This window comes from Myodes glareolus, chromosome 1 (assembly GCF_982192425.1).
Source record: "Myodes glareolus chromosome 1, mMyoGla1.1, whole genome shotgun sequence".
NCBI classification, from domain to species: Eukaryota; Metazoa; Chordata; class Mammalia; order Rodentia; family Cricetidae; genus Myodes; species Myodes glareolus.
The window spans coordinates 61,945,223-61,971,484 of NC_142026.1; the positions used below are offsets into that span (position 1 = coordinate 61,945,223).

Genomic DNA, 26,262 nt, shown 5'->3' on the forward strand with positions numbered 1-26,262 from the left:
TGGTATGTCTATATATGGTGTGTGTAGATGTGTGGATATGTTGTGTGCATGGTGTGTGTATGGGGCATGTGGTGTGTGATGTGGTGTGTGTATGTGCTGTGTGTATGGTGCATGTGGTACGTGTGTGTTGTGTGGATGCGGCATATATATGTATGGTATGTGTATGGTGTGTGCGTCCCCTGATCCTTACCCTTTCAAGCCTACAATAGCAACACTTACCTGGTAATGGCCCTAAGAAACTGTATCAAGCCTTATTCTCTCCTCCCGTGTCAATAACCCTGATTTGTGTCACTCAGAGCCTCTTACCCAGCCACTCAGGTGAGGTGAAAGCCCTTTATTGTGCTCTGGCCCCTCTCAGGTCACAGTGAGGCCCAGCATTTTCGGTGGCAGCACCCTGAGGGCTCTGTGGGCAGACACAGGAAGCCTGGCCTTGGCAGCGGGTCTCCCATGATCCCACTGCCTGCCGTCATCTCCTCGCCTAAAGAGAAACCCAGTATTTGGAGAAACAACAGAGACTTTATTATTCCACATGTGTGGCCAATATGTGGGTGTCCACGGGCACAGGGTGAGATCAGTGGCTCCCATATGTCAATATCAGTGAGGTTAGGTGAGGGATATCAGGGCAGCATGGGCAGAAGGTTCCAAGTGTAAGGTCTTAGGTTATGACGTCAGAGGAGGGCTGGGTATGGGTGGCCAACAGGGATTAAGGATTGCAGGGAAATGGGTTCAGCAGAGAGGACAAAGCCCTACAAACAAAGGGCTAAGAAGAGCCCCAGTCCTAACACCCAAGCCAGGGAAGAAGCCGAGGCACCTCCATCCAGAGGCTTTTGGTCATTTTCCTCTTCATCCTCAGAGAGTACTTTTATGGAGAAAATCCCGATTGTTTTAGAGCCACCGAGTAAGGTTTTGGCAGGTGAGGACATGCATCCCTGAAGGCTCAGTGTGGAAGACACTCCACCTGGAGGGTGAAGATCAGTCAGGGGTACCACAGTCCAGCAGTGTTGGGAAACTCTGACCCAGGAATCCCAGGCCCATCCTTCTTCCCCAAACCTTGAATCTAATACCTGCCTTCCTTCCTCCACCCAGGACTCCAGGTCCCAGCTCCACTCCCTGACAGGGCTAAAGGGCCAACCTTTAGCTTAATGAGTCCAGGCCTCCTCTCTCAGACCCAGGGGTCCAGGTCCAGCCTCCTTCCATCTGAGGTAGCCTCATCTTTTCTCCCTCCATCCTCAAACCCGGGAGCCCTGACTCTTTCCTCCCAGCACTCACCTCCCCGGAGCTCAAGGTCCCCTTCATAACAGCGAGTGGTCCCCTGAGGGCAGGTGATAAATTTGGTGTTCTGAAAGCAGGATCCGAACAACTCTACACAGACAGGACACTTCAGGTCTCCAGTGGGAGGGACATCTGAGGACAGAGAGAAAGGTTGGGGTGCACTGCATGCTCTCAACTCCAGCCACCAGCTGAAACCCCAAATGTCTGGGTCCCATACTTGGATGCGGGAGGGAGCTCAGCAGGACGCTGCTGCTGCTGGCTTCATTGCACAGGTTGGAGGAACAGAAGCGTGTGTAGGAAGCTACCAGCATTCCAGGGGGCCGGGAGTATATGGAGACACTACTGTTGTCCTCTGCCCCACGCCCGGTGCAACCTTTGCTCCCTATTAGGAGTGTCCTCGGTCCTGTAGGCATAAGAGAGTGAAAGCTGGGCTGGCTGGGAAGGGGAGGGTGACAAGGTCTGGTTCTTGGGACCCTTGGGGCTCCCAGTCACAGGAAGAACACAATTCAGCATGTTCTGTGTCAGTCAAAGCCTGAAGCTCAAGCCTGGCTCCTCTGCCCCGCCCCCTGCAGACCTGGCTGCACACTGTCTCCACAGTCTCCCTGAGCCCCTCCCACAGGCTGCAGCCTCACTGTTCTCACCATCTCTTTTACCCCCTTCCTTGTCCCTCTCTCCCCCTCCCTTCCTCTCTCAGTTTCTCTAGCTCTTTGCTCTCTCCCTTGCTCTCTCTTTGAGAGTCTCAGCCCACCCTGGTCTTGAATTCACTATATAGGTGTGGACGGCACTAAATCTCAATTTCACTGTCTCTTCTTTCCCAGCACTGGGCTTACAGGTGTGCCCAGTTTACCTGGTGCTAGGGATCAAACTCAGGGCTTTCAGCATGGTAAACAGGCACTGAACTGAGTCACACCCAGCCCAAGAATGCTTCAAATGATGGAGGTCATCAGGGCCTTCTGCTGTTCCAACACTGTTCTCATCTCTGGGCTTGGGGCTACCTTCGCCACCCAGCAAAGGCAAGCCCAGAAAGAGGAGGAGGTGGGCAGGAACTGCAGGACACAGAACCCAGGGTAGGACAGTGCTGGCCTGGTGCAGGAGTGCAGTCCTTCGTCTCATCCCACACACCTACGTCTATGAGGAGGAGAGTCTCCTGGCATAACTCCTCAGGTTCACACACTTTGGTCGACAGAGCAGACCACTCGACAGCTTCCTTAGCAAAGCCAGTTCCAAGCCTCAACATGACCCCCTTGAAACATGTCAGAGCATCTGTGGAGAGGAAAATCGTCAAGATTAGTGAGAGTCAGGGAACCATGTCTGCCCCTCAGCTTCCGGGCTAAGGGCGGCCATCATGTTCCAAGTCATACTTCCCATGCACTGGCTGTGACATCCCTGCCTGGATTAAGGGACTCAGAAGTCACAGTCTCCAAGCCTGTATCTCTGTTCACCCTGTTCCTCCCTGAGCACCTGCTCCTCTCAGAGCCTCCTGAGGAGGACTTGCTCCTCCACTGAGGGCTCCTCTTCAGCCATTCTATACTCCCCATGGGGAAGGTGGCCTCGAGTTAACTTTACCTTTTGTGTGTATTTGTGTGTACACACGTGTGTATTCCTGTTCATGTGTGTGTGCATGCATGTGGAAGACAGAGGAAGCCCCAGCTGCCATCTTGAGTGAGTTACACATCTTGCTTCCCACAGCATATACTTTCAGCCACTTATTTTATCTCTCCAGTTGAACTGCTCCTTTCTTATTTATATACTTTTATTACATTGATGCACGTATGAGTGTGTGTGTGTGTGTGCACGTATGTGTGTGTGTGTGTGTGCGTGCGCGCATGCGTATGTGCATTTCTGTATGTGCCACAACTTTGGGAGTTAGTTCTCTTCCTCCACCACATGGGACCAGGGAGTGAATTCAGGATGTCAGGCACAAGTGCTTTAACCTGATGAGCCACCTCAGCCACCCTTGACTTGTTTTTCTAGACAGGATCGCTCAGTGGTCTGAAGCTCTTGAAGTAAGGCCAAGTAGGCGAGGAGGACTGGGCAGCAAGTCGTGGGGTCTGCCCATCACTGCCTTGCCAGGGCTGGGATTACAAGCATGTTCCATCATAGCTCTGTCTGTCTGTCTGTCTGTCTGTCTGTCTCTGTCTCTCTCTGTCTCTCTCTCTCTCTGTCTCTCTGTCTCTGTCTCTGTCTCTGTCTCTCTCTCTCTGTCTGTGTGTGTGTGTGTGTGTGTGTGTGTGTGTGTGTGTCTTTCTCCATGGGTGCTAGGAATTGGACTTAGGTTTTTATGTTTGCATAGCAAGCACCTATTTCCTGAGCCACCTCCCCAACTAATAGATTTCTTTGGACTAAGAAGCCTTAGATTCCAAAGAGATCACTACGCTGACCGCTAGTGAGCACTGGGCCTGCTCGGTGCCTGGGTACAGAAATGACTGCACAGATGAGCCCAATGCATCCACTGTGTGTGTGTCTGTGTGTGAGTGTGTGCATGTGCATGCGTGTGTGTGTGAGAGAGAGACAGGTTCTAGCTGCGTGGTCCAGGCTGGCCTCCCTCTGGCAGTCCTCTAGCCTCTGCCTCTAGAGCACTGGGACTGCAGAGCCAGCTCCTGTCTTCACTGTTGACAGGACTGTCTCACTTCCTCACCACAGCCCCACAGCAGGTGGCAGCATTCTCAAGGGAGGGAAGCAGAGGCAGGAAGTGTTGGGGGTTTGTCCAGTGTCACCCAGGCAGGGGGTGGCAGAGCTGGACTCAGAATTTTGGCTTTCAATCTCCTTAGGGTCAGGATTGAACACAGCAGTCCAGTTAGAGGACCTTGAGCTCGACCTTCCCTGACGACCTCACATGAACATCACATGACCTCATGTGTCCCAGGATGCAGAAATTCTGGAAGCTGGGACTGGGTGTCCACAAGCACCCTCCCCCCTTGATGGCCCCCAGTGTGGGGCTGGCCATCTCCTCATTTCCCAGGGGAGAATGTGCAGCTCACCTGCCCTGCTCCTGCAACCAGATCTGCACTCTCTGCTCCATCCCACCACATCCTCCCCATCCTGCTCTAAGGTGGCTCCTTCCCCTGGGGCACAAGAGGCAGAGCTGCCCCAATTCTCATCCATGTTTTCCCTCCAGCCCCTGTTGCATTCTCCAGGAAACCCTTTGTCTTATGCTGCACAGCAACTGCAGAACCTGAGCACCGTGTCCATGTCTAATACTTCCACCTAGCTGCAAGATGCCAGGGTTGTTGCCTGCCTGTCCTGGGTCTCCCGGATCCCCTCTTCACTTCTCCTCCACCTTCTTTACCACCCAGCTCTTAAAGGGGTCCTCTTAAAGGATAAGGTAATCCTGTCAGGCCTGAGAAACTTTTGAGAAGCCCTGAGAAGACAGAAACTTCTGTTAGGTCCCCATCTTCCCCAGAATAAGACCTGACTTCTTAAAATGGCCCTTGGTGCCCTTACTCCTGAACCTTTGCAAGAGCTGTTCTGCTACCCCAGATCTCCCCCCCCCCCCCGCCGCCACACACATTCTGTGCCTCTAGCCTCTGCCAGTGGGTTTTGCTGAACCCCAATAAACATTTGCTAAATGCCCAGCTGAACCCAGTCGGGGACGACGATCCTCCTCCAAGGCTTGTGCTTCATGCAGCATGCATGGGTTTTCTATGTACTCTATGTGGAGATGTGAGGGGTGCACATGTGGTGTGTACAGATGTATGATGTATGTGGTATAGCCTTGTATATGTGTTGGGCAGGTGGGTGTTCTGTATTATCTGTATTTAGTTTGTGTGTGGCCTGTAGCATGTGCTGTGTGTACCTTGAACTATGGGTTCTATTGAGGGGGAGGGCTCATGAGGTTTCTTGGATTTTCATGTAAATCAGGAACATGGGATTGAACATGTGTGGGATGTGATATATGAAGCACAGTGTGATGATGCATGTTTGCATGTTTGTGGTTGTTGTGTGCACTGTGTGGCATGCACAGTATATGTGGAATGTGCTTTCCCCTTTTTAAAAATGATTACTCTCATGTGTACGAGATTGTGCCTGTGTGTGTCTGTGCATCATATGTATGCAGTCCTTACAGAAGCCAGAAGGGGGCATTAGATCCCTAGAACTGGAGTTACAAACATGTTGATTATTGTGTGGGTGCTGGGGGATTGAACCTAGGTCCTTAAGAAGAGCAGTCAGTGCTCTGAACTGCTGAACCATCTCTCTAGCCCTTGGGATACGTTTTTAAAACATACTGCAGACTGTCAGTGTTTCATAGTCTTAGAAACAAAAAATAGACTTAATTAATGAGCACTAATCAAAAGGAGGAAGAACGGTCTGGCCTCTGCCTCCCTGTCTATCTTTTGCAGCCTTCCGTGGTTCCTCAGCGTTGGGAGAAAGTTCATCTTCAGCTGGGCCTTGCAAGGGGTCCTGGCCATCAGGATTCTGCCTAGCTCTACACCCCATCACACTAGGTGGCATCCTGCCTCCCTGGCTTTGGTGATTTCTCTGCTTGGAGTAGCTCTGCCTTCATCCTAGAATCACCTCATCTTCTTGGAAAGTGAAATCACAGCTCAACACCACCAACACTCCATCCTCTTGTTGAATCTATCTGTCTGTCTGTCTTATGTCAGGGCCTCTGCACTCATAGTTTTCTGGTGACAAATCTTTTCTATTTTAATGTATGTATACATGCGTGTGCCAAGGCCAGACGAGAATGACAAATGTGCTTTTCTATTGCTTTCCTTCCTATCCCTCCTTCGAGACAGTGTCTGTCATTGGCCTGGAGACTGACTAGCAATCAGCAAGAGCCTCCTGTCTCTGCCTCCCATAGCAGTGGGATACGGGTGTGTATGTGGCCACACCCATCTTTTTAGGTAGATGTCATGGACTTGAACTCAGTCCTCACATTTGCACAGCAAATACTCTTACCCACAGAGCCCTCTCCTGCTGTGGAACATTCCTTTACACTGTATGAAGATGTGTCACTGGGATTGGTTTAATAAAAAGCTAAATGTCCAACAGCTAGACAGGAGATATAGGTGGGACTTCTGGACAGAGCACGCTCTGGGAAGAAGAATGGTGGAGCTTTGAGCCAGATGCAGGATAACCATGGATGGACAAAATGGAGATGAGGTTACAAGCATGTAGAAGAACATAGGTTAAAAAATATGGGTTAATTCAAGTTATAAGAGCTAGTTAGAAACAAGCCTAAGCTAAGGCTGAACTTTCATAATTAATAATGTTTCCGTGTCATTTTCTGTGAGCTGACAGCCCATAAAGAAAAGTCCACCTACTCTCTCCCCAGTCCCTGACAAGCCATTTCTACCAGAAAACCTAAGATGGGGGGTGCAAGTGAGGGAGAAATCACCTCCTTGATAAAGCTCTCTTTGACACTGTCATGGATCTCTGGCAGTTGTGGGTCCCATTCTGTACTGACACAGCTCAGATTGACCAAGCTGAGGTATCTCTGTCACCCAGCCCAGGAGGCCCCTCAGATGTGCTCATTTGTTTATGTTGCGGAGTATTTGTTCATCTATATAAAGAGGTGCTGCATTTGTGTATGCTGTGGAATCTGTTCATGTATATAAAGATTGCTGCATTTATGTATGCTGTGGAATCTTTGTTCATCTATGTAAAGATGTGATGTATTTGTTGTTTTGTTGTGGAATCTTTGTCTAACTATGTAAAGATGTGTTTCACCCTGCTTGCCTAAGGTATCTGATTGATCTGATAAAATAGCCAATAGCAAGGGAGGAGGTCTGGGTGGGACTTCTGGGCAGGGAGAGTAAGTAGGTAGAGGAATTTAGGCTTGGATGTGGGTGGGGTGAAGAAAAACACAAGCGAGGCCAGGGGCCAGACAAACAGACACAGAGGAAGCAGCAAAGTAGGACATTCAGAATGAAAGAAAGGTAAAAATCCCTGAGGCAAAACATAGATGACTAGAAACAAGTTAAACTAAGTAACAAGAGATAGTGGGAAGAGCTGAAGCTAAGGCTGAGCATTCATGACTAACATTAAGTCTCCATGTCTTTATTTGGGAGCTGGTTGGTGGGTGGCCCAAAGAAAATCCCATCTACACCCATCCATTCTTTCTGTGATTTTCTTTCCCATGGAGCAAGGTCCCTAGGGTCCTCAAGCCTCATGAATGGGGATAAAAGTAGGAGGTGGAGAGAATGGGGGGAGGGTTCATCTGAGTGAAGTGTGATATCTGGGGTGACCAGAGGTCAGGGTACAGGGAGATGTAATCAGAAATAAACACTAGTGTTCCGAGTGAACCGGACCAGGTGCCAGGATGCTGACAGCAGCAGGTGACCACTTTGCACCCCAAATGTCCTCCCTCTTACATCTCACTTCACACATGGACAGGCCCCCCAAGCTCACTTTTCTCAAACTTACTTAAAGTTCTCCTCAAGGGGCTCGTGTCTCTTGGTCTTGGGCCACACTCCCTCCCTTCCTCTTTGAACTGGACACTTCTCTCTCTGGCCCTCCACCTCTCAACCTCTTCCAACCCTGGAGAATCACTTCAGATGCACAGGGCTGAGTGCTCATTTAAATGGCACTGGCGACTGACTGAGTTAACTTCCGTGTAGGCCCATATTTCTACATGGTATGGTGACCAGACTCTCAGGCCACAGTTTGCACCTGCCATACAGGAGGTGATCACCTAGCATTTACAGACAGGCTGTCACCAGGCTCAGGATATGCTAATGATGTTCTGCTCCTTCTTTGTAATTTGGAGGATGCCTGAGATAGAGATGCCACTTCAGCCTATGTGACAGAGCAGGCACACAGAAAGATAGGAAGACATGACAGAGAGGGCATAGAAAGATGTAAAAGTGACTAAAGTCATTCACCTGGTTACCTAGGAAACAGAATGCTAATGAATTTACCCTCAGTTTACATTTTGGTATAAAGTCTGTTTGGAGAATAAACGTGAGAAATTTTCAGGATGTAAACTCAGGATTTCATGAGGGATCACTGAGAATCTCCCTCCAGATAAAACCATGTGAGTTGTGTCTTTAATACCACGCCTCCCCTCTGGTCCCGAGAAATAATTTATGGTCCGGGCTGGTCCCGGACCACAACACTTTTGGAGTCCCATATCCCATAAGGATCATCTTGCCTTGAGGTCGCAGCACAAAGTGTCACTTACTTTTGTCTGTAGGCTTCCCGTTTATCTGAGGACCGCAGTCCTCGCGTACAACCATGGGTCCAATTGTCTGGGTGCCGTTGAGCAGGTTGCAGTCTGGCTGGGATATGCAGCCCTGCACCCTCAGGTTGGAGATGATTTTCCCTAGGATAGGAGGAGAGCGGAGAGAGACTGCTCACACATGCAGGTCTTGGGTGCCTTACAGGCTAGGCAAGCCCTGCTCTGCTCTGGGAGGCTGGTTCCTCACTCATTCCCTGGCTCAGTCTACCTTTCTCCCCCAGATACCCAGCACCCACCTCCCAGCCTACCATGTTCAGACTCCCAGGGTCTCCACGCCCAGACTTACCTCCCCTGAGCCTGAGGACTCCACTGTAGCAGTGTGTGCTGCCTGCGGGGCAGACCTGCTTGGGTGCCTTCTCACAACCATCTTCGGAAAGGCAGAGTGGGCAGTGCAGGGTCCCTGGGGCTGGGAAGCCACAGACACAGTGAGGAGCAATGGGAGTCTCTGGGTTTGGATCAGTTACCCCTTCTTAGTTCCCCAACATGCCTCAATCTCCCTAGCAAGCCCTTCTGGGCTCCTCTCACACAGGCCTGACCACAGGGAACTAGGGCTGTGGTTAGGAGGGCAGGAAGAGCCTGCAGAGACCCTGGGGCTGGGCATAGGGAGAGCTGTGAGGACCTTTGGGGCTAGAGGCAGACTTTGCTGAGTAAGGGGAGGAGGGACCATGGAAGCAACCAGTGGCTTTACTCACAGTTTTTACTAAATAATTGAGAAAAATCTTCCCCTCATCACAAAATATTCCAGAACACAGAAACACGAAGCCTGCCAGTTTAGCACCACACAGGGATAGTGGGCAGTCCCAACCCAGTGTCCAGTAGGAGGAAGAAATTCGAAAGCCCAAGTGAGAGGCGAGTGAACCAAAGCCAGCCATATGGAAAGAGAGAAAATACATAGGGAAAGCAGGGCCGCTGTGTGAGACTGGGGGTCTGTCAGAAGCCCACCCAGGGGGTCAGTGGGCAGGTTCAGCGGGTGAAGCAACGGTCACCAAGGCAGACCTTCTGTGTTATACCCCTGGGACATTTGGAGGACAGAACAGATTCATCCGGCTGTGCGCCACAGACTCCCTGGTGCCTCCGGGCAACCCATACTCATAATTGAATAAAACAAATGAAAAGAAAAAGCAAAAAGATCCAGAGCTGGAGAGGTGACTCAGCAGTTAAGAATGGATAATGCCAATGGGAACAGGGGCTGTCTCTGACTCTTTGCTGGTTTTCAGGACCCTACTCCTCATACTGGGTTCCCTTGCCCAGTCTTAATACATGGGGAGGTGCTTAGTCTTACTGCAACTTCATATGCCATGTTTTGTTGATATCTATGGGAGGCCAGTCCCTTTCAGAACAGAAATGGAGAGTGGGGGTAGGGACAGGCGTAAGGGGACTGGGAGAAGAGGAAGAAGGGGAAACATTGGCTTGAATGTTTAAGAAGAAAAAGGCCCCTGGCAGTCGCACCAGGACCTATCCCAGGTGCATGAACTGGCTTTTTGGAGCCCATTCCCTATGGTAGGATGCCTTGCTCAACCTTGATATTGTGGGGAGGGGCTTGGTCCTGCCTCAAGTTGGTATCCCAGACCTTGTTGATTCCCCAAGGAAGAAGGCCTTACCCCCTCTGAGGAGTGGATGGGAGGTGGGAAGTGGGAGGTGAGGGGGACCGGAAAGGGGGAGGAAGGGGAAACTAGGGTTGGTAGGAAAAATGAAAAGAAAATTTTTAATAAAAAATATGAAAAAAGAGAATTGATAATACCCATGTAAAGGACCTAAGTGTGGCTCCTAGCACCCATGTTGCCAGGCTCACAACCTCCAGGGAATCCAATGTCCTCTTCTGGTCTCTGCAGGAACCTGTGGACACGCGTGCACATACAACTAAAACTAAGATCACTAAAAGAAGAAGAAGGAGAAGGAGAAGGAGAGGAGGAGGAGGAGGAGGAGGAGGAGGAGGAGGAGGAGGAGGAGGAGGAGGAGGAGAAGGAGAAGGAGAAGGAGAAGGAGAAGAAGAAGAAGAAGAAGAAGAAGAAGAAGAAGAAGAAGAAGAAGAAGAAGAAGAAGAAGAAGAAGAAGAAGAAGAAGAAGAAAAAGAAAATCTGCTTTCTTCAGGACTGTAAGAAGAGGTCAGCTGGGGGAGTTTGAAGTGCAGGTGAGAGAATGCAGAGAATGCAGAAGGCACAGAGGGGGAAGGCCCCCCCCCAGGAGGGACTGGGGGCCCTGCTGTGACTCTTCTCCCCAGCAGCTGGCTTCCCTAAGGCCCTCACTCACCTGTCACAGGGGGTGGAGCCCAGAGAGGAACTGTGGTAGACAGGTCATTGCAGAGGTCTTCAAGGCGGCACACTCGGGTGTAGGAGGTGACAGACAGCCCTGGGCCCTTCCTGTGCTCTGTGACTTTGGCCTCTTGGTCCTCAGCTGTTGTGCAGCCTTTTGTGAGAATCAACTTCACCATCTCTCCTGGACAGACAAAAATGGGCAGGCTGGGGTGGAGGTCGCCTAAGGGAGCAGGACCATGTAAAAGGGGCGTCTGTCCCCAGAGGGCTCTTCTCACCATTCTCTATCATCATCAGCGTGTCCTGGCAGCCTTCACCCACACCACAGGTTGTCTGGCCAGCTGTCCACTGGAGCTGTGATACATTCCTCGTGATCTCCAATGTTCCATGCTGGCATTTCAGAGCCTCTTCAGCTAGAAAGAGGAGAGAGAGAAAATCCCTCTCAGTATCAAATTGACTCTCTGGTGGGACTTCATTCACAGACAGCAACAAGAGCCTTCTCTCCTGCAGTTTAAGGCAGGAAGCCTTGGTGCCTGTGCCTTCTAGTCCGTGCCCTCAGGTGCCCGGATCAAGCTGCAAGAAAAGAAGCCATATAAAGGTTAATGCTGGCAGCACTCACTCAGTCCCCCCTTGAAGATCTATCATTAGAGAAAGGCAGAAGAGGAAACAGAGGCTGGGTCAGAGAAGGTCATACTTCCAGGTGTGCTGGATTTCTACTGGATCCTCTTTCCCTACCATGGTTCCCTATTGCCTTACTATCATTATTGAGGCTGTCCATGGCTCTCTGTCCTGTGTGTAACAGGTAATACACTTAAGTACATTGTGGGGACACATTAGAGTCCCCACTTAAATGTTGCCTTCTGCACCATATCTAAAGGCCCCTTGATTCTTTATGATTTTATTTTTATTTATTTATTTATTTATTTAGGTTTTTCAAAACAGGGTTTCTCTGTGTTATAGCCCTAGCTATCCTGGAACTAGCTCTTGTAGACCAGACTGACCTCAAACTCACAGAGATATGCTTGCCTATTCCTCCCAAGTGCCGGGATTAAAGGCGTGCACCACCATTACCCGACCTGATTTTCATTTCTATAAAGCAAGGTCACTGGGGTCTCTAGTACTACAGGTGTGGATGGCTGAAGATGGAGGAGAAGATGGGAGGCTGTCAAGTAGAAGTTGAAGACCCAAGGCTGCCCCAAATCAGGCTCGTGGGCATGCACGGCATACGCACACCGTGGAGTTGAAGACCCAAGGCTGCCCCAAATCAGGCTCGTGGACATGCACGGCATACACAAACCGTGGAGTTGCTGTTTCCCTTTTAGACAGGGTCTCGTGTAACTAAGGCTGGGCTCAGACTTGCTGTACAGCCAGGGATGACCTTGAACATCGAATCCCCCTGCCTCTACCTCTCAAGTGCCTGGATGAGAGGCATGTGCTATCATTGCTGGTTTACTTTCCACTGGGGGCGGAGCCCAAAGCTTCATGCGTGAGACTCACTGTGAAAACAAGAGGCCCCTAGTTCAGATCTCTAGTATCCCACGAAATCCCAGCATTTGGAAGTGGAGACAGGTGAATGTTGGGAGTTTGGGCACATACCATACACACATCACACTCACAAATACATAAGTCGCCATTGGCCATGCCAGAGGATCAGTGAGCTGCAACTGAAGTTCCACCAGGAGGGAATCCCCTGATGGGTCAATCTCATTTAGGCAAAGCCATGGGACTACAGATCCCAGAATGTCTTTTGCTTCTGCTGTGCCTTTACATGTTTGCTGCAGCTCCTTTTCTCTGGTTTCTAGCATGATGTGAGTGGACGTGGGGAGAGCTCTACTGCCTGTAATGTAGTGTGTTTATCTCTTGGAAACATCCCATTCTACTGGGCATTTTTACCTGTGGATTGTCAAGATGACCCCTCCCTAAGCTGTACTGTCTAATTGATAATAATGACAGCTTATACAGAGTTTTAATGAATAAAAATAAATACAAGGATACGTATTTTGTCCCTTTAGCCAGGGTCTGTGAGTCTCATCTAAGGAGCTGCGTGGATTGTAGCTCAAGTTAATGACTAACAGTGGAGTCCCGGTAGCCCAGCTAGTTTAAATTCTTTTAACCTTAATGTTGGGAGATGTGTTTACAGGTCTCAGTGCATCACAGCTGAAGAAAAGCTTTGAAAATTACAAAGCTAGACTAAGATATTTTTGTTAAATAGCTTTGAGGTGAAAAACCCAAGACAACAATCTAAAGTTTTAGAAAGACACAGAGTTGAATGAGGAACTCTTTGAGGTCAGGGAATGAGAACAAAGCAGCCCAGTTTTTATTACAGGCTGATGTACTCTCCTTGCTAGGTTTGGTTGATGACCAAAGGTGATGATTAATTCTTTATACCCATTTCTGTCTCACTCTCCTGATATATATATAAAAAACTATTAATGAATGGATATGAACCCTTAAAGATTTAAAGTAGAGCTGACTGATTCCTTTTCATACACAGAAGTTTAGGTTTGTGATCCCTTTAAGATTCCTTATCAGATTACCTTTCAAGATAAGTAATACAATAATTGGCCCTTTCTTTGTAACTGCAAATGCAGCCTGCCAGTAAAAGACCTGACAAGAACACCTTGCTTGCCACATGGTTAATCTGTAACAAGTTACTTGGGTATGTATGTATGTGGGCTCCTGGGGTAATTTGCTTTTCACCTGTAATATATAAAATGTTTAATCCTGTGAGGGAGGTGGAAAACGTTTTTACCTATAATCATTCACTTGAGAAATGGAACAACTGTTTTGACTCTTGTACTGCTTGGAAGAGTCTGTTGGGGTATACAAACTGTGAAACAACATGAGAGGAAAGAGAGAGACAATAAAAAAAAGAGAGAATAAAGAAGGAAATCATTAATAGAGTTTGTGAGTGTCTTTTCCTTTCACCCCCACCCCCTCACCCCCACTCTAGACAGCAAATTCTAGCCTTGTTACTATATGGATTCCTGTCAAGGCCCTGTATTGCTGAAGGCTGACCCCCAAGACAGTGGTAAAAATTAATGAAATACATGTTAATACATTTAAAAGAACAAGAAAGAAATGTCATTAAAAAAAAAAACAAGCCAGGTGGTGGTGGCAGCAGTGGCGCACTGGAGGCAGAGGCAAGTGGATCTCTGTGAGTTTGAGGTCAGCTGGGCTACAAGAGCTAGTTCCAGTACAGGCTCTAAAACTACAGTGAAACCCTGTCTTGAAAAAAAAAAAAAAAAAAGCAAGGAGGAAGGAACTGCAGATCATTACATGAAATGAAATAAAACGGATTCAGAAAGAAACATTTCACATGTTCTCTCATGCTAAAACACATGCATTCATGCACACACCTTCACACACACACACATGCACACCCATAAATTTGTATATCTATGATGTGAAAGAAGAAAGGAGACTATTTGGGAAAAAGAGGGGGCTAGCAAAAGAGGAAAGAGAGAGAAGGAGGCAGTTGGGATCAAAGTACACAACACAGTTGAATGAAAATGCCAGTATGAAGCCCACCACTCTGCACAATGAAGACACGATAATAAAGTAAAAAGATGCAATCAGAAAGCTCTTCTTGCTCTCGTGACCTCTTCCGGGTGTCACAGCACTGACAACAAACAGCGTGGAATCCCATGCAGAGTGACCACCTTGCACCTGGACTTTCTTTCCACTCAGCCCTCATCTCCAACACCCACGGGCTCACCTGGGCCATCATCGTGCTTTTATCACTTGCTTGTGTGCTGTGGGTGTGCACACGTCACGGCACACAAGTGGAGTCCAGAGGACAACTTAGGATGGATTCTTTCCTTCCATTATGTGGGTCTCAGGGGCAGAACTCAGGTCAGTAAGGATGATACTCACTAAGTCAACTCACCAATCACTGGCCACAGTCTCTCCTTGGTCCACCACCTCCCAACCTCCAGCAGCCTCTCTGGAGAATCTTCTCCCAGGCAAACACTGGAGAGTGATCTCATGTAAATGGCTACTTTGGGTTGCCTCTGTTGGTGGCTTGGGGTACCCCACAAGTATCCTGTTGCTTGGAGGCTGCAGCATACGACTCACCTAACTGAGGACCACAGTCCTCACGCACATCTATGGGTCCAATTGTCTGGGTGCCGTTGAGCAGGTCACAGCCTGGCTGGGACACACAGCCCTGCACCTTCAGATCGGAGATGAGCCCTCCTAGGATAGGAGGAGAAGGGAGAGACAGAGAAGCGCACACAGAGAGAGTTCACCGGCAGATCATGTGAGCCTCAGAGCAAGCCCAGCTCTGGAGGCTGGCCCCACACTCCTGGAAGCTCAGTTCCTTCGCTCAGTTTACCCAGCTCTCTCCCTCCCAGCTTACTGGCTTACTGTATTCAGTCCCAGGGGTCCCGTGTCCAGGCTTACCTCCCTTGAGGCTGAGGACTCCATTGTAGCAGTGCAAGCTGCCTGCAGGGCAGACCTGCTCAGGGGCATTCTTTGGACAGTCATCTTTGGAAAGGCAGTTTGGGCAACGCAGGGACCCCGGACCTGAGAGACAAGTCACAGTGAGGGGCAGTGGGAGGCCCCAATGGTCCTAAGGATGAAATTAAGTTATTCGGTGCCCTCAGGTCTCATGGTGGCTCAAAGACAGAAATTCTGTGTCCTAAGAGGGCATCATGCCTGAAGGCAAGAAAGACTGTAGAGACTCCAGGCCTGAGTGCCTGAGCCTGCCGACCAACAGTGTCTTTTCTATGTGACCAGATAGAGATATGGACTTGGCCAAGGATGGGAAGGGGTGTCCTGGAAAGTACCAGTGACTTCAAAGTCTATTAAAAGATCAAGGAGGACAGGTACCAATATTCCAGAGAAGACCATCTCATACTCTGTTTAGCAAACATCAGGGAAGGACAGTGGGAAGTTCCAAGCCAGGATCCTTCCTAGAGAAGAAACGTGAAAGACCCCAGGGATGCATTTGTGACTAACCCCAGCAGAGAGAAAAGGACCATTCGGGATGGTAAGGTCAGACTGTGACAGAATCTGCCATGATTTAGCATCAGAAAGTCATCATCAGATGACTCTGTAGGTAAAGTGCTTGCTGCAGAGCCCCGAATCCCAAAGCCACATGGAATGGCATAGTCTCAGAATGCCAGAGCTGGGGAGGTGGCAATGAGCTGGCCCCTGGGGCTCATTGACCAGCCAATCTACCCTAATGGGTGAGCTCCAGGCCAATAAAAGACCCCAGTGTCAAAAAATTAGGCGTATGGCTTCTGAGGAATGTCACCTGTGCCTTTTGGCCTCCACACGGACACAAAAGAAAAACCACCAGTTCACTGTTCTGTGACTATGAGAAGTGCTCCTGGGAGTTCAGAGGTGCAGATTTCAGGGCACATGGGAGAAGAAAGGAATAGGTGGAGCCTGAGAGAGGGGTGAGGGAGTAAGGGAGAGAGCCAGAAGTCCAGGTGGGACGGGAGTGGGGGTTGGGCAGGGCACAGCAAGGGACAGCCTGCAATGAACACCTTTAGTGATCTCTTTAGAACCACAGTTGGGTCCTTCATTCTGTCATCCCTTCCCCTGCTCCTGTGACCCCCCACTTCCCTCTAGTACCTGTGACAGGTGGTGGGATCCAGAGAGGATGGGTGGAGGACAGGTCATTGCAGAAGTCCCAGTGGCGGCACACGTGGGTATAAGAGATAATGGAGACGCTGGGGCCCGTTCTGTGCCGAGTGATTCGGGGCTTGTGGTCTTTGTCTGTTGTGCAGCCTTTGGTGAACACCAAGTTCACATTGGGTCCTGGAAGGAGAGAGGGAGACCGGGAGGGTCAGGACAACGGGGGTCGTGGAGGGATGTTGTGCCTCAGGGAGGTGGGCGGCCTGCAGGTGCTGAAATGGTGGGTGGGGACTGGACGCTGGGGGCGTGGCCTCGCGAATTCCAGGCAGAACTCCGTGGGCTGGGCTGAGCCAGAAGGGGAGGGTCGCACACCGAGGCTCCGGTCTCACCATTCACTATGAGTAGGACAGTTTCCTGGCAACCCTCGCCGATTTTACAGGTCTCCCAGTTGGTTGTCCATTCCAGGGGCAGCGACGACACTTTCCTTAGGGCTTCTACTTGCCCACTCCTGCATTCTAGGGCCTGAGAGCCTGGAATAGGAGGAGAAAACCTATAAAGGAGGTCTCTCAGCTTGACTTCCGGGATTACCGGCTAGCCACCCTAAACCGCCTCTGTACTTGCTACATGAAGCAGTGACACATAACTCAAGTCGTTAAGTCAACCAACGTTGTGAGACAGATTAAAACTCAAACAAAGCCAACATGGCACTGGGGATTAAGGTACTTGTCGACAAGCTTGACGACCTGAGTCCTGAGTTTGATCCCCAGAACTCAGACAATGGAAAGAGAAAACCAGTTCCCTGAAGTTCCTTTTACCGCCCCCCACCCACACGCACAGCATGGCCATGTGTGTGCATATTAACACACACACATAAATAGGTAAATGTACTAAAAAATAAATAAAATGTAAACAGGAACATTTGAGGAACCCACTCAAGTCTCTAAAATGTTTGTGTGTGCATGCATGTGTATGTACAGTTGTGTGAGCATGTATATGTGTGTGCAGATGTGTGTGTGCGGGTATGTGAGCATACATGCCTACATACAAGTGTGCCAGCATGCATATGTGTATGCATGTGTGTGTGTGTGCAGATGTGTGTGTATGCAGGTGTGTAAGCGTGCACGCTTATAGACAGGTGTGTGAGCATGCATGTGTGTGTGCGTGAGTGTGTGCAGGTGTGTGAACATGCATGTGTGTGTGTGTTGTGTGTGCACATGAATGTGGAGGGCAGAGGTTGATTCTGGGTATCTTCCACCTTATCTTTTGGGACACAGACTCCCACTGAACCCAGATCTTATTGACTGGCATAGCAGAGGCTCTGGGAATTCATCTGCTTCTTCCCTTCCCTCTCTCAACCCCAGTGCTAGGGTTTGGATGTGTGCTGCTCTGCTCAGTTTTACACTGTGCTGGGGTTGCAAACTCTGGACTTCGTGCTGTGTGGAAAGTGTTTTCCCTGCTGAGCCATCTCTCCAGGCCCCTATACACCCTCTCTTTGAGGCTCTGAGGGTTAAGACGACACAGGCATGTTAGGAAACTGAGGCTGGGATAGACAAGACCACGCACTAGGGCAAGATAATACTCCTAATCCATTTTCTGTCTCTACGATAGCTACTCTTTCCCTTGCATCCCTTCTGAGAAACTCCACCGCCACCCACACCTGCCAAGTGAGTGTCACTGTGGCTGCACAAGTAGGGACACTCCCTGAGCCCCCACTTGAGTCCTGCATTCTCCGTCATACCCCAACCCCCTTGATTCTCTCTCTGATTTTCTTTCCAATGGAGTGAGGCTGCTGGGTATCGTAGATGAGGACGGGAGAAGGGGATGGAGAGACTGGAGGTGATTAAAAGGAACCCTGAGACCCAGGCTGACGCCAGGACTGGGTGTATAGAATGGGGACAAACAAGCAGGTGGCTGTGCACCTGGCCCTTTCCCACTGAGCCTGTCCTTCCATAAGGAAGGGCCACATGAGCTCACTAGTTCCAGAATTTTCCAACACTCCCCTCAATGCTTTTGTGTCCTGGGTCACACTCCCAATCTCCTTTACCTGGATACCTTTCGATGCTGCTGCCACAGCCTCCCTGAAGAATCTCCCTTCCCCAGTTGCTTGTGCACATCTGAGCAAATGATGCTCTGGGCTGGCTAGCCATGGTGAGTGGCTTTGGGTGTCCCACACCCCACAAGGATCATCTTGTCAGGGCTGCAGTGCAGGGAATGCGTCTCCTTTTCCTGTACGAGACTCACCTGACTGGGGCTCGCATTTCTCACTCACTCCTATGGGTCCGATGGCCTTGGTACCATCAAACAGGTTGCAGCCTGACTCTGGCATGCAGCCCTGCACCCTCAGATTGGTGGCTATGCCCCCTAGGAAAGGAGGAGATGGGGAGAGACAGAGACACTGACATAAGGATCATGCAAACCTCAGAGGCAAGCCCAGCTCCAGGAGGCCTGCCCTGCCCCCCTCTGGGTCTTATGCCCTGTCTGTCTACTCTCACTTCTCAGACACTGAATCTCAACTTCCAGTGCTCCTCGTCCACTTGGTAGGGTCGCCATGTCCAGGCTTACCTCCCCTGAGTCTGAGGACTCCACTGTAGCAGTGTGAGCTGCCTGCAGGGCAGACCTGCTCAGGTGCGTGTTCACAGCCACGCGTCGACAGGCAGTGTGGGCAGCTCAGGGTCCCTGAGCCTGGAAGCAGCAGATGCAGTGAGGGACAGTAGGGATTCTGGATTTGCTTCAAAGGACTCCCAACTCATTCCACCAGCATTCCCCACTCTCTCTGTATAGGCCCAGCTGCAGGAGTAAAGGGGTAGAGAGTGCAGAAGAGGCCCTCTGGCCAAGAGCATAAGAGGTGCTATTTTCCTAGGTGGGGTCTGGGGGAGTTTCCAAGGCTGGACAAGAGACACGAACTTAAATAAGAAAGAATGAGAGTACCTCAAAGAGACCACTGACTTTACTCCAAACTTATTTTTTGAAAATATTTATTTTTACTATTTATAATTATGTGTATTTATGTGTAGATGGAGGGTGAGGGGTAGGTTTGCATATGTGTGTGCAGGTGCCTCTACTGCGGGGTCTTTGGAACTAGAGTTACAGGCAGTTGTGAGCCATCCAAGGTGAGTGCTGAGAACTATACTTGGGTCCTATGGAGAACAACAGTTTTCTTAACACTGAGCCATCTCCACCCCAGTTTGCTCCCAGCTTCTGCTCAATAACCAAGGGGAAGAGAGCTGTCCTGTTTCAGAATGGGAAGATTCAGAGAATCGTCTCAAGCTATTTTCGACACCCGGCAACAAGAAGGGAATGTTCTAGACTAATGTTCAACAGGAAGAGGAAGTGCAGAAGACACTAAATGTGACATTAGGGTCCCAAATCAGCCTTAGAGAAAGCAGGAGGATCCAGGCAGGAGGTTGGTGGTTCATCCTCAGAAAACAAACATAGGAGAGTTAGTGAGGTGCGTGCAGACAAGGCCAGCACAGGGATACAGGGAGGACCATAGAAGAGATGCACAGCCGGAACCCGGAGGTGTGTAAGCATTTGAGGTCAAGGCGGAAGGAGCTAACAGGCTGCCGGTCAGTAGAGGTAGTGGTGATTTTAAACAGCCCCAAGGGTGGGGTTGTCACTCACTGGTAGAGCCCCTGCCTAGGTGATGTGGGAGGTCCTTCTGTATATGTGTTGCTTTTATTGGTTAATGAATAAAGAAGCTACTTTGGCCTGTGATAGGGCAGAATAGAGCTAGGTGGGAAAACTAAGCTGGATGCTGAGAGTAGGCGGAGCCAGTGAGATGCCATGCAGCTACCGCAGGAGACAGACATGCTGGAACCTTGCCTGTAAGCCACAGCCACGTGGCAATACACAGATTAATAGAAATAGGTTAACTTAAGATGTAAGAGGTAGCAAATAAGACACTAGAGCTAATAGGCCAAGCAGTGATTTAATTACTACAGTTTCTGTGTGGTTATTTTGAATCTGGGTAGCCCAGAATAAAGGAGCAGCCTCCCCCAACACCTAGAATCCCCCATTGAGGGGCTGGGGGTGTGGCTCAGTGATCAAGAGTACCTGCTTAGCTTGTCCAAGGTCCTGTATTCCATCCCCAGTACCACCAAAAACTTAAAAATTTACAATAAAATAAATAGCCCCTGTGTGCTTACTTCTATCCCATAGCCCTGTCTTTCCTCGAGACGACCCCTTGCCCTCTCTAGGGATTCTTCCTACTCTGGTACTTGTGTCAGGGGGTGGAGTCCAAAGATTTTCAGTCGTAGATAGGTCGTTACAGAAGTCTCCGTGGCGGCACACATAGACATATGTGATGATAGAGATTCCAGGGCCCGTTCTGTGCCTGGTGATTTGAGGCTCTCTGTTCTCAGCACTAGTACATCCCTTAGTGAGAACCATGTGAAATTCTTGTCCTGGAAAGAGAGGGAGGCTGCTGGGAGCACAGACCTCCAGGTCCTAGTGAGAGGAGGTACAGCTGCTAGCGAGGAAGGGCCCAGGCACAGGAGGGGTTCACCTGTTCACGAAGGAGTCCTAGACTCCAGTGCCATGGAGGTGGGTTATGGAGTCATTCCCAGGATGTGGTGGGAGGGGCATGCAGGGGGAGTGACTAGTGATAAGGGCGGGGCTTCTTCTTACCATTCTGTATTAGCATCAATGTTTCCAGGCACCCCTGGCCTGGCTCACAGATTTTCCAGCCAGTTGTCCAGCTCAGGTGCAGCTCTGATCCATTCCGTACAGTGTCTAAGGTTCCACTGTTGCAGTCCAGAGCCTGTGGACCTGGATTGGGAGATCGAACCCACCTCAGGGGCTTCCCCATGCCCCAAGAGACCCCTTTCTAATGGGACACATGTCATAAACACTAACAGGTTGGCCCCTTTTGTGGACCTCTCTTGAGCTAGAGAGGCAGCCGTTCTTGGTGTTAGTGATATCAAGAAAAATCCTCAGGCTTTTCCATCTGCTTGGGTAAAAAGGTCAACACCGAGCTGGGGTGATGAGACTCAGTCGGTGTAGTGTTTGCAATGCAAGTGTGGAGGCCTGAATCTGGGATCCCGAACACTCAGGGAAAAGCTGGGTGTGTGTTAGGGCTGGAATGGCTCTTCCTGCAGAGGATCTGAGTTCAGATACCAGCACCCACATCAGACATCTCGTGACCAACTATAACACCAGGGACACCCTTTTCTGGCCTCTCTGGGAACCTGCACACATAAACACACACACTAAAAAAATACTTTTCAAAACTCTGGGTGTAGGGCACATGCCTGCAATCCTAGTACTAAGGAAGCAGAGGCAGGTGGATTCTTGGGGCTCACTGACCACCAAGTCTGGCCTAATTGGCAAACTTCAGACCCTTGACATGACACACACACACACACACACACACACACACACACACACACACACTCCATCTCAAAGGAGGTGGGTGAAGTTCCTGAGGGTGATGTCTGAGGTTGGTTTCTGACCTTCACATGGGGGCACACACATCCATCCATTCACACATGAACACACCCACACATGCACCCAGACAAACCCACTAAAACAAAAGCTGCCAGGAGACCTCGGCTTTCCCAGGCCCATGCAAAGAAGGCTGGTATCACTTCCACCAGAGCCCTAGCATATGGTCCTGAGCTGACTGCTGCAAAGCATCACAGAGGAACCCCCTCTCAGCAGCCTTCCTCCTCACTCCTCTGTTCTACCCAGAGCACCCACATTCAGTTCAACATTAGCTGTTGCTGTGTCTCGGTTCTCTAGTTCTGACCATGACCACACCCGTTTCTTGTCTCCCGCAGCTGGACATCTCTTGCAGGCACACATTCTCTAGCCCTCCAGTCACCCTCTGGAAGAGTCCTCGCGCTCCTACAGTGAGTGATAAGCCTCTGGACTTCTTGGGAATGGCTTGGCTGGTGGCTTTAGGGTGTTCCACACTTTACAAGGATGCTCTCGTGCCGAGGCTCAGCCTTGTTTTCCTACTCACCCAACTGAAGACCACACTTTTCACTCATATCCAAGGTCCCGATGGCCTTGGTGCCGTTGAGCAGGTTGCAGTCTGGCTGGGGCATGCAGCCCTGCACCTTCAGATTAGTGATTATGTTGTCTAGGCAAGGGAAAGAGGAAGAGGGAAGAGGTCTGGGCAGGGAGAGAAAGCTGACAAACAGCTACCCAAACCTCAGGCAAACCCAGCTCCGGGAGGCCAGTTGCACTTTCTTGCAGGTTCAGTGCCCAAACTCAGTTTACCCTTGTTCTCCAGACACTGAGATATCAATGCCTAACCTCCTCTCCCTGGGCCCGGTGTCCAGACTTACCTCCCCTGAGCCTGAGGACTCCACTGTAGCAGTGTGTGCTGCCTGCAGGGCAGATCTGCATGTGTGCATTCTCACAACCATCTTCGGAAAGGCAGAGTGGGCAGCGCAGGGTCCCTGGGACTGCAGGTGACAGATAAGGTGAGGGGCAGTGGGGAGGACCTGGCTGTGGTTGAGACACCTCCTCTCTACTTTGTTACCCAACATTCCCTCCTGAGGTTCCCCTCATACAGGCCCAACTTCAGGGATTTCAGGCTATGATCTAGCTGGGGAATCAAGGGCAGAAGGGGTATGAAGGTGATCAGAAATCCCAGGGCTGAGGTCAGAACGTGACGGAAAGTAAGGATTTGCTCAGCAAATCCTCTAGTGCGCCATTGTGCAGATGTCATGTGACAGCAGCAAGGCAGGACGAAATCCCAGGCCAGGGCTGGAGAGACACGCCTTGGCAACATGAGGATCTGCTTTCAGTTCCCAGCATCCATGTATAAAGCTAAGTGCACTCATCTACTGATGATCCTGATACTTAGGTGGCAGAGCCAACTGGATCCCTGAGGCTTGCTGGTCGGCCAGCCGAGCATACTCTGTGAGCTAGCTCCAGGTTCCGAGGAGAGACCTCGCTGCAAAGATACTAACTAGATGGCTTATAAGGAAGAACACCCCAAGTTAGACTCTGGCTTCTACACATATGCATGATCATGCCCTTAGGTAAAGGAAACACAGAAACCTATATGAAAGCCACCCAGAAAGAGGCACCATGCTGGAAGAGCGGGGGGGAGGGGAGATCAAGCTCCAGAGTTGAAGGCTGGTGGTTCAACATCAGAAAATATAGCTACCTCATAACTCCAACCCTGTTGTAGAATGCTGGCAGGAGCGTTCTGAGGCAGGATGGAGGGAGGAGAGGGTGGGAAGAAACAGAGGGTGAGTGAATTGGAAGAGGGAGAAGGACAGATGTGCAGTAAAGGGTGGGATGGAGCCAGTGAGCTGGCCAAACTTCTGTTGGCAAGTGAGTGTTTGTAAAAGAATAATCTTGTGTGCTGATTTCTCTCCCATAGCTCCACCCCTTCATTATAGGACTCTACCCCCCCATACCCCCTCCTGTCATTCTTCCTCCCTGTGGCACCTGTGGGTGTGGGTAGGTCTCCAAGAACCTCAGTGCTGGACACATCATTGCAGAAGTCACTATGGCGACACACATGGATGTAGGAGACGATAGAGAGTCCAGGACCGGTCCTGAGCCAGGTAACCTGGGGCTTTTGGTCCCCAATCTTAACACAGCCCTTGCTGATCAACAAGTTTATTTGGGGTCCTGGATGAAGAAGGGAAAGCGGGTGGAGGTGGCGATTGGGATTCCAGGATCCTGGAGTGAGTGTGGGCATCCCAAAGTAGGTGAGATGCTAAGAAAGAAGGGACCGGGCATGGATGGGTTGCACCTGCTGCTGAGGAAGAGCCCCTCCCAGGGATGCAGGATGCCCAAGGGCAGTGGGACCGGGCTCTTCAGGGAGTTTCTTACCATTCTCCAGAAGCATCACCAGGTCTTGGCAACCCTCACCAACCTCACAAGTTTCCTCGCCGGTTTTCCATTCAAGGGGCAGTTCTGAGGCATTGCGCACAGCCTCTATATTGCCACGTTGGCATCTCAGAGCTGGTACACCTGGGATGGGAAGATCAGCGTCATCTCAGTCGGTTACCTTGTTCCACTTCATGGGACAGATGTCCCCTTCCAGGTGAAATTTCTCACGTACCGGGTAGCAGAGTGGTGACACCCAGGAGGGTCAGCGCTGGCATAAGGTTCATGACTCCTGTCCCTGGCTAGAAACGCCTCCAGCGCTCTTAAAGCAGGAAACTCAACCCTTTTATACCCCGGATTACCCAGGGCAGCTCAGGAAACAAGGGGAGTTGCCATGCAATACACACCAGGCCAAAGCCCCACCCTAAATCTACTGCTAGACTGTTTGGATAGTCCCTACCCCTGGACTGAAGAGTACAGACCCAGCCTTCAACCCTTAGAACCAGGAGGGATCCAGCTCCCAAACCCTCCTACCTTGGGCTCAAAGATCTTGGTCTAAGCCTTGCTACTAACCCAGGGGCCCACATCCCAACAGCTTCCCGAGAGTCAGGAGTCTAGGACCCAGCCATCCTTTCCTCAGCCCTAGGGATACAGACCCTAAGCCCTCTCCCTTGGACTTAGGAGTCCAGTCCTCATCCTTCTTCAGGCTGAGAGTTTGAGAACCTAACTATCCTCCCTCAGACCCAGGACTCCAGACACCAGGTCACCTTCCTCAGACTGAGGACCCCAGCCCCAGCCCTCCTCCCTCAGACCCAGGACTCCAGACACCAGGTCACCTTCTTCAGACTGAGGACCCCAGCCCCAGCCCTCCTCCCTCAGACCCAGGACTCCAGACACCAGGTCACCTTCCTCAGACTGAGGACCCCAGCCCCAGCCCTCCTCCCTCAGACCCAGGACTCCAGACACCAGGTCACCTTCCTCAGACTGAGGACCCCAGCCCCAGCCCTCCTCCCTCAGACCCAGGACTCCAGACACCAGGTCACCTTCCTCAGACTGAGGACCCCAGCCCCAGCCCTCCTCCCTCAGACCCAGGACCCCAGCCCCAGCCCTCCTCCCTCAGACCCAGGACTCCAGGACCCAGGTCCCCTTCCTCAGACCCTGCTCCTTCCACAGTAAGAACTGGAGTTACCCTGCTCCCCACTGACCCAATGGCACGTCCCTTTGAGCCACCTGTGGGGCCCCTACCATGTTTCCAAGTATTACAGAAACCCCGTTTCTTCATCTCAGGGCTACTCAGCTACCTACCAGTCAGGTGGGGAAATGGGTCAACTCTCCATGAGGATATTGCAAAATGTACCTCAGGCCTTCTTGCCCTTGTTTCTGTCCCCCACTGATGATCTCTGTCTCCCTGGCTTTTTTTTTGTCCTTTCTACATTGCCTTTTTATCTGTTTCTCCACCTTTAGAGATGTTTCTCTGTTTTTGTTTTTGTTTTTATTTTTTTCCCTCACAGAACAATTTATGTCCTATAGTCTTCACTTCCCTCCCATCTGGGAAGCAGTTGAACAGGGTGTTGGCGGTGGGTGAACATCTATGGAGAAGTAACATATTTCTTGTAGGGTTGGAGTACTGATGGTTCAGTAGTAAAGAGAACTGGCTGCTCTTCCGGAAACCCCAGGTCCAGTACCCAGCACCCACTCCCACATGGCGGCTCCCAAGGACCTATAACTCCAGTCCCCGGGCATCTGACAAACTCTTCAGCCTCTTTTGGCCCCAGGTATGCACGTGATACACATACACACCTGAAGGCAAAGCACTTAAGCACATAAAATGAAAATAAATAAAAAAGGTATTTTTAATATTCATTTATTATGTATACAATATTCTGTCTGTGTGTATGTCTGCAGGCCATAAGAGGGTACCAGACCTCATTACAGATGGTTGTGAGCCACCATGTGGTTGCCAGGAATTGAACTCAGGACTTTGGAAGAGCAGACAATGCTCTTAACCACTGAGTCATCTCTCCAGCCCCAAGGTATTTCTTGACAATGCAAAATTTCCTTGTTGCAAAGGAAGTGAAAAAAAATGGTTTCCTAGAATATTTTTTTTCCAGAAAAATGGCCTCCATAAATGTTGGCCTGGTTTGGGAGTTAGCACACATTTTCTTGCAACACTCA

General features: G+C 50.3%; 1 protein-coding gene across 1 annotated transcript; it reads right to left on the bottom strand.

Annotated features, from left to right (window-relative positions):
* Positions 1-496: 496 nt before the first annotated feature.
* On the bottom strand, positions 497-24,443 carry LOC148123394 (CD177 antigen-like). The gene is made up of 21 exons (XM_087907943.1): positions 24,323-24,443; positions 24,091-24,231; positions 23,701-23,886; positions 22,584-22,703; positions 22,256-22,375; positions 20,920-21,060; positions 20,439-20,696; positions 18,856-18,975; positions 18,535-18,654; positions 16,683-16,823; positions 16,291-16,476; positions 15,112-15,234; positions 14,785-14,904; positions 10,986-11,120; positions 10,706-10,891; positions 8,742-8,861; positions 8,399-8,539; positions 2,395-2,535; positions 1,490-1,675; positions 1,270-1,404; positions 497-958 (listed from the first exon to the last, which is right to left on the bottom strand). The coding sequence occupies exons 1-21, from the start codon at positions 24,372-24,374 to the stop codon at positions 747-749; spliced, it is 3,084 nt and encodes a 1,027-aa protein (XP_087764069.1). The 5' UTR covers positions 24,375-24,443; the 3' UTR covers positions 497-746.
* Positions 24,444-26,262: the final 1,819 nt, after the last annotated feature.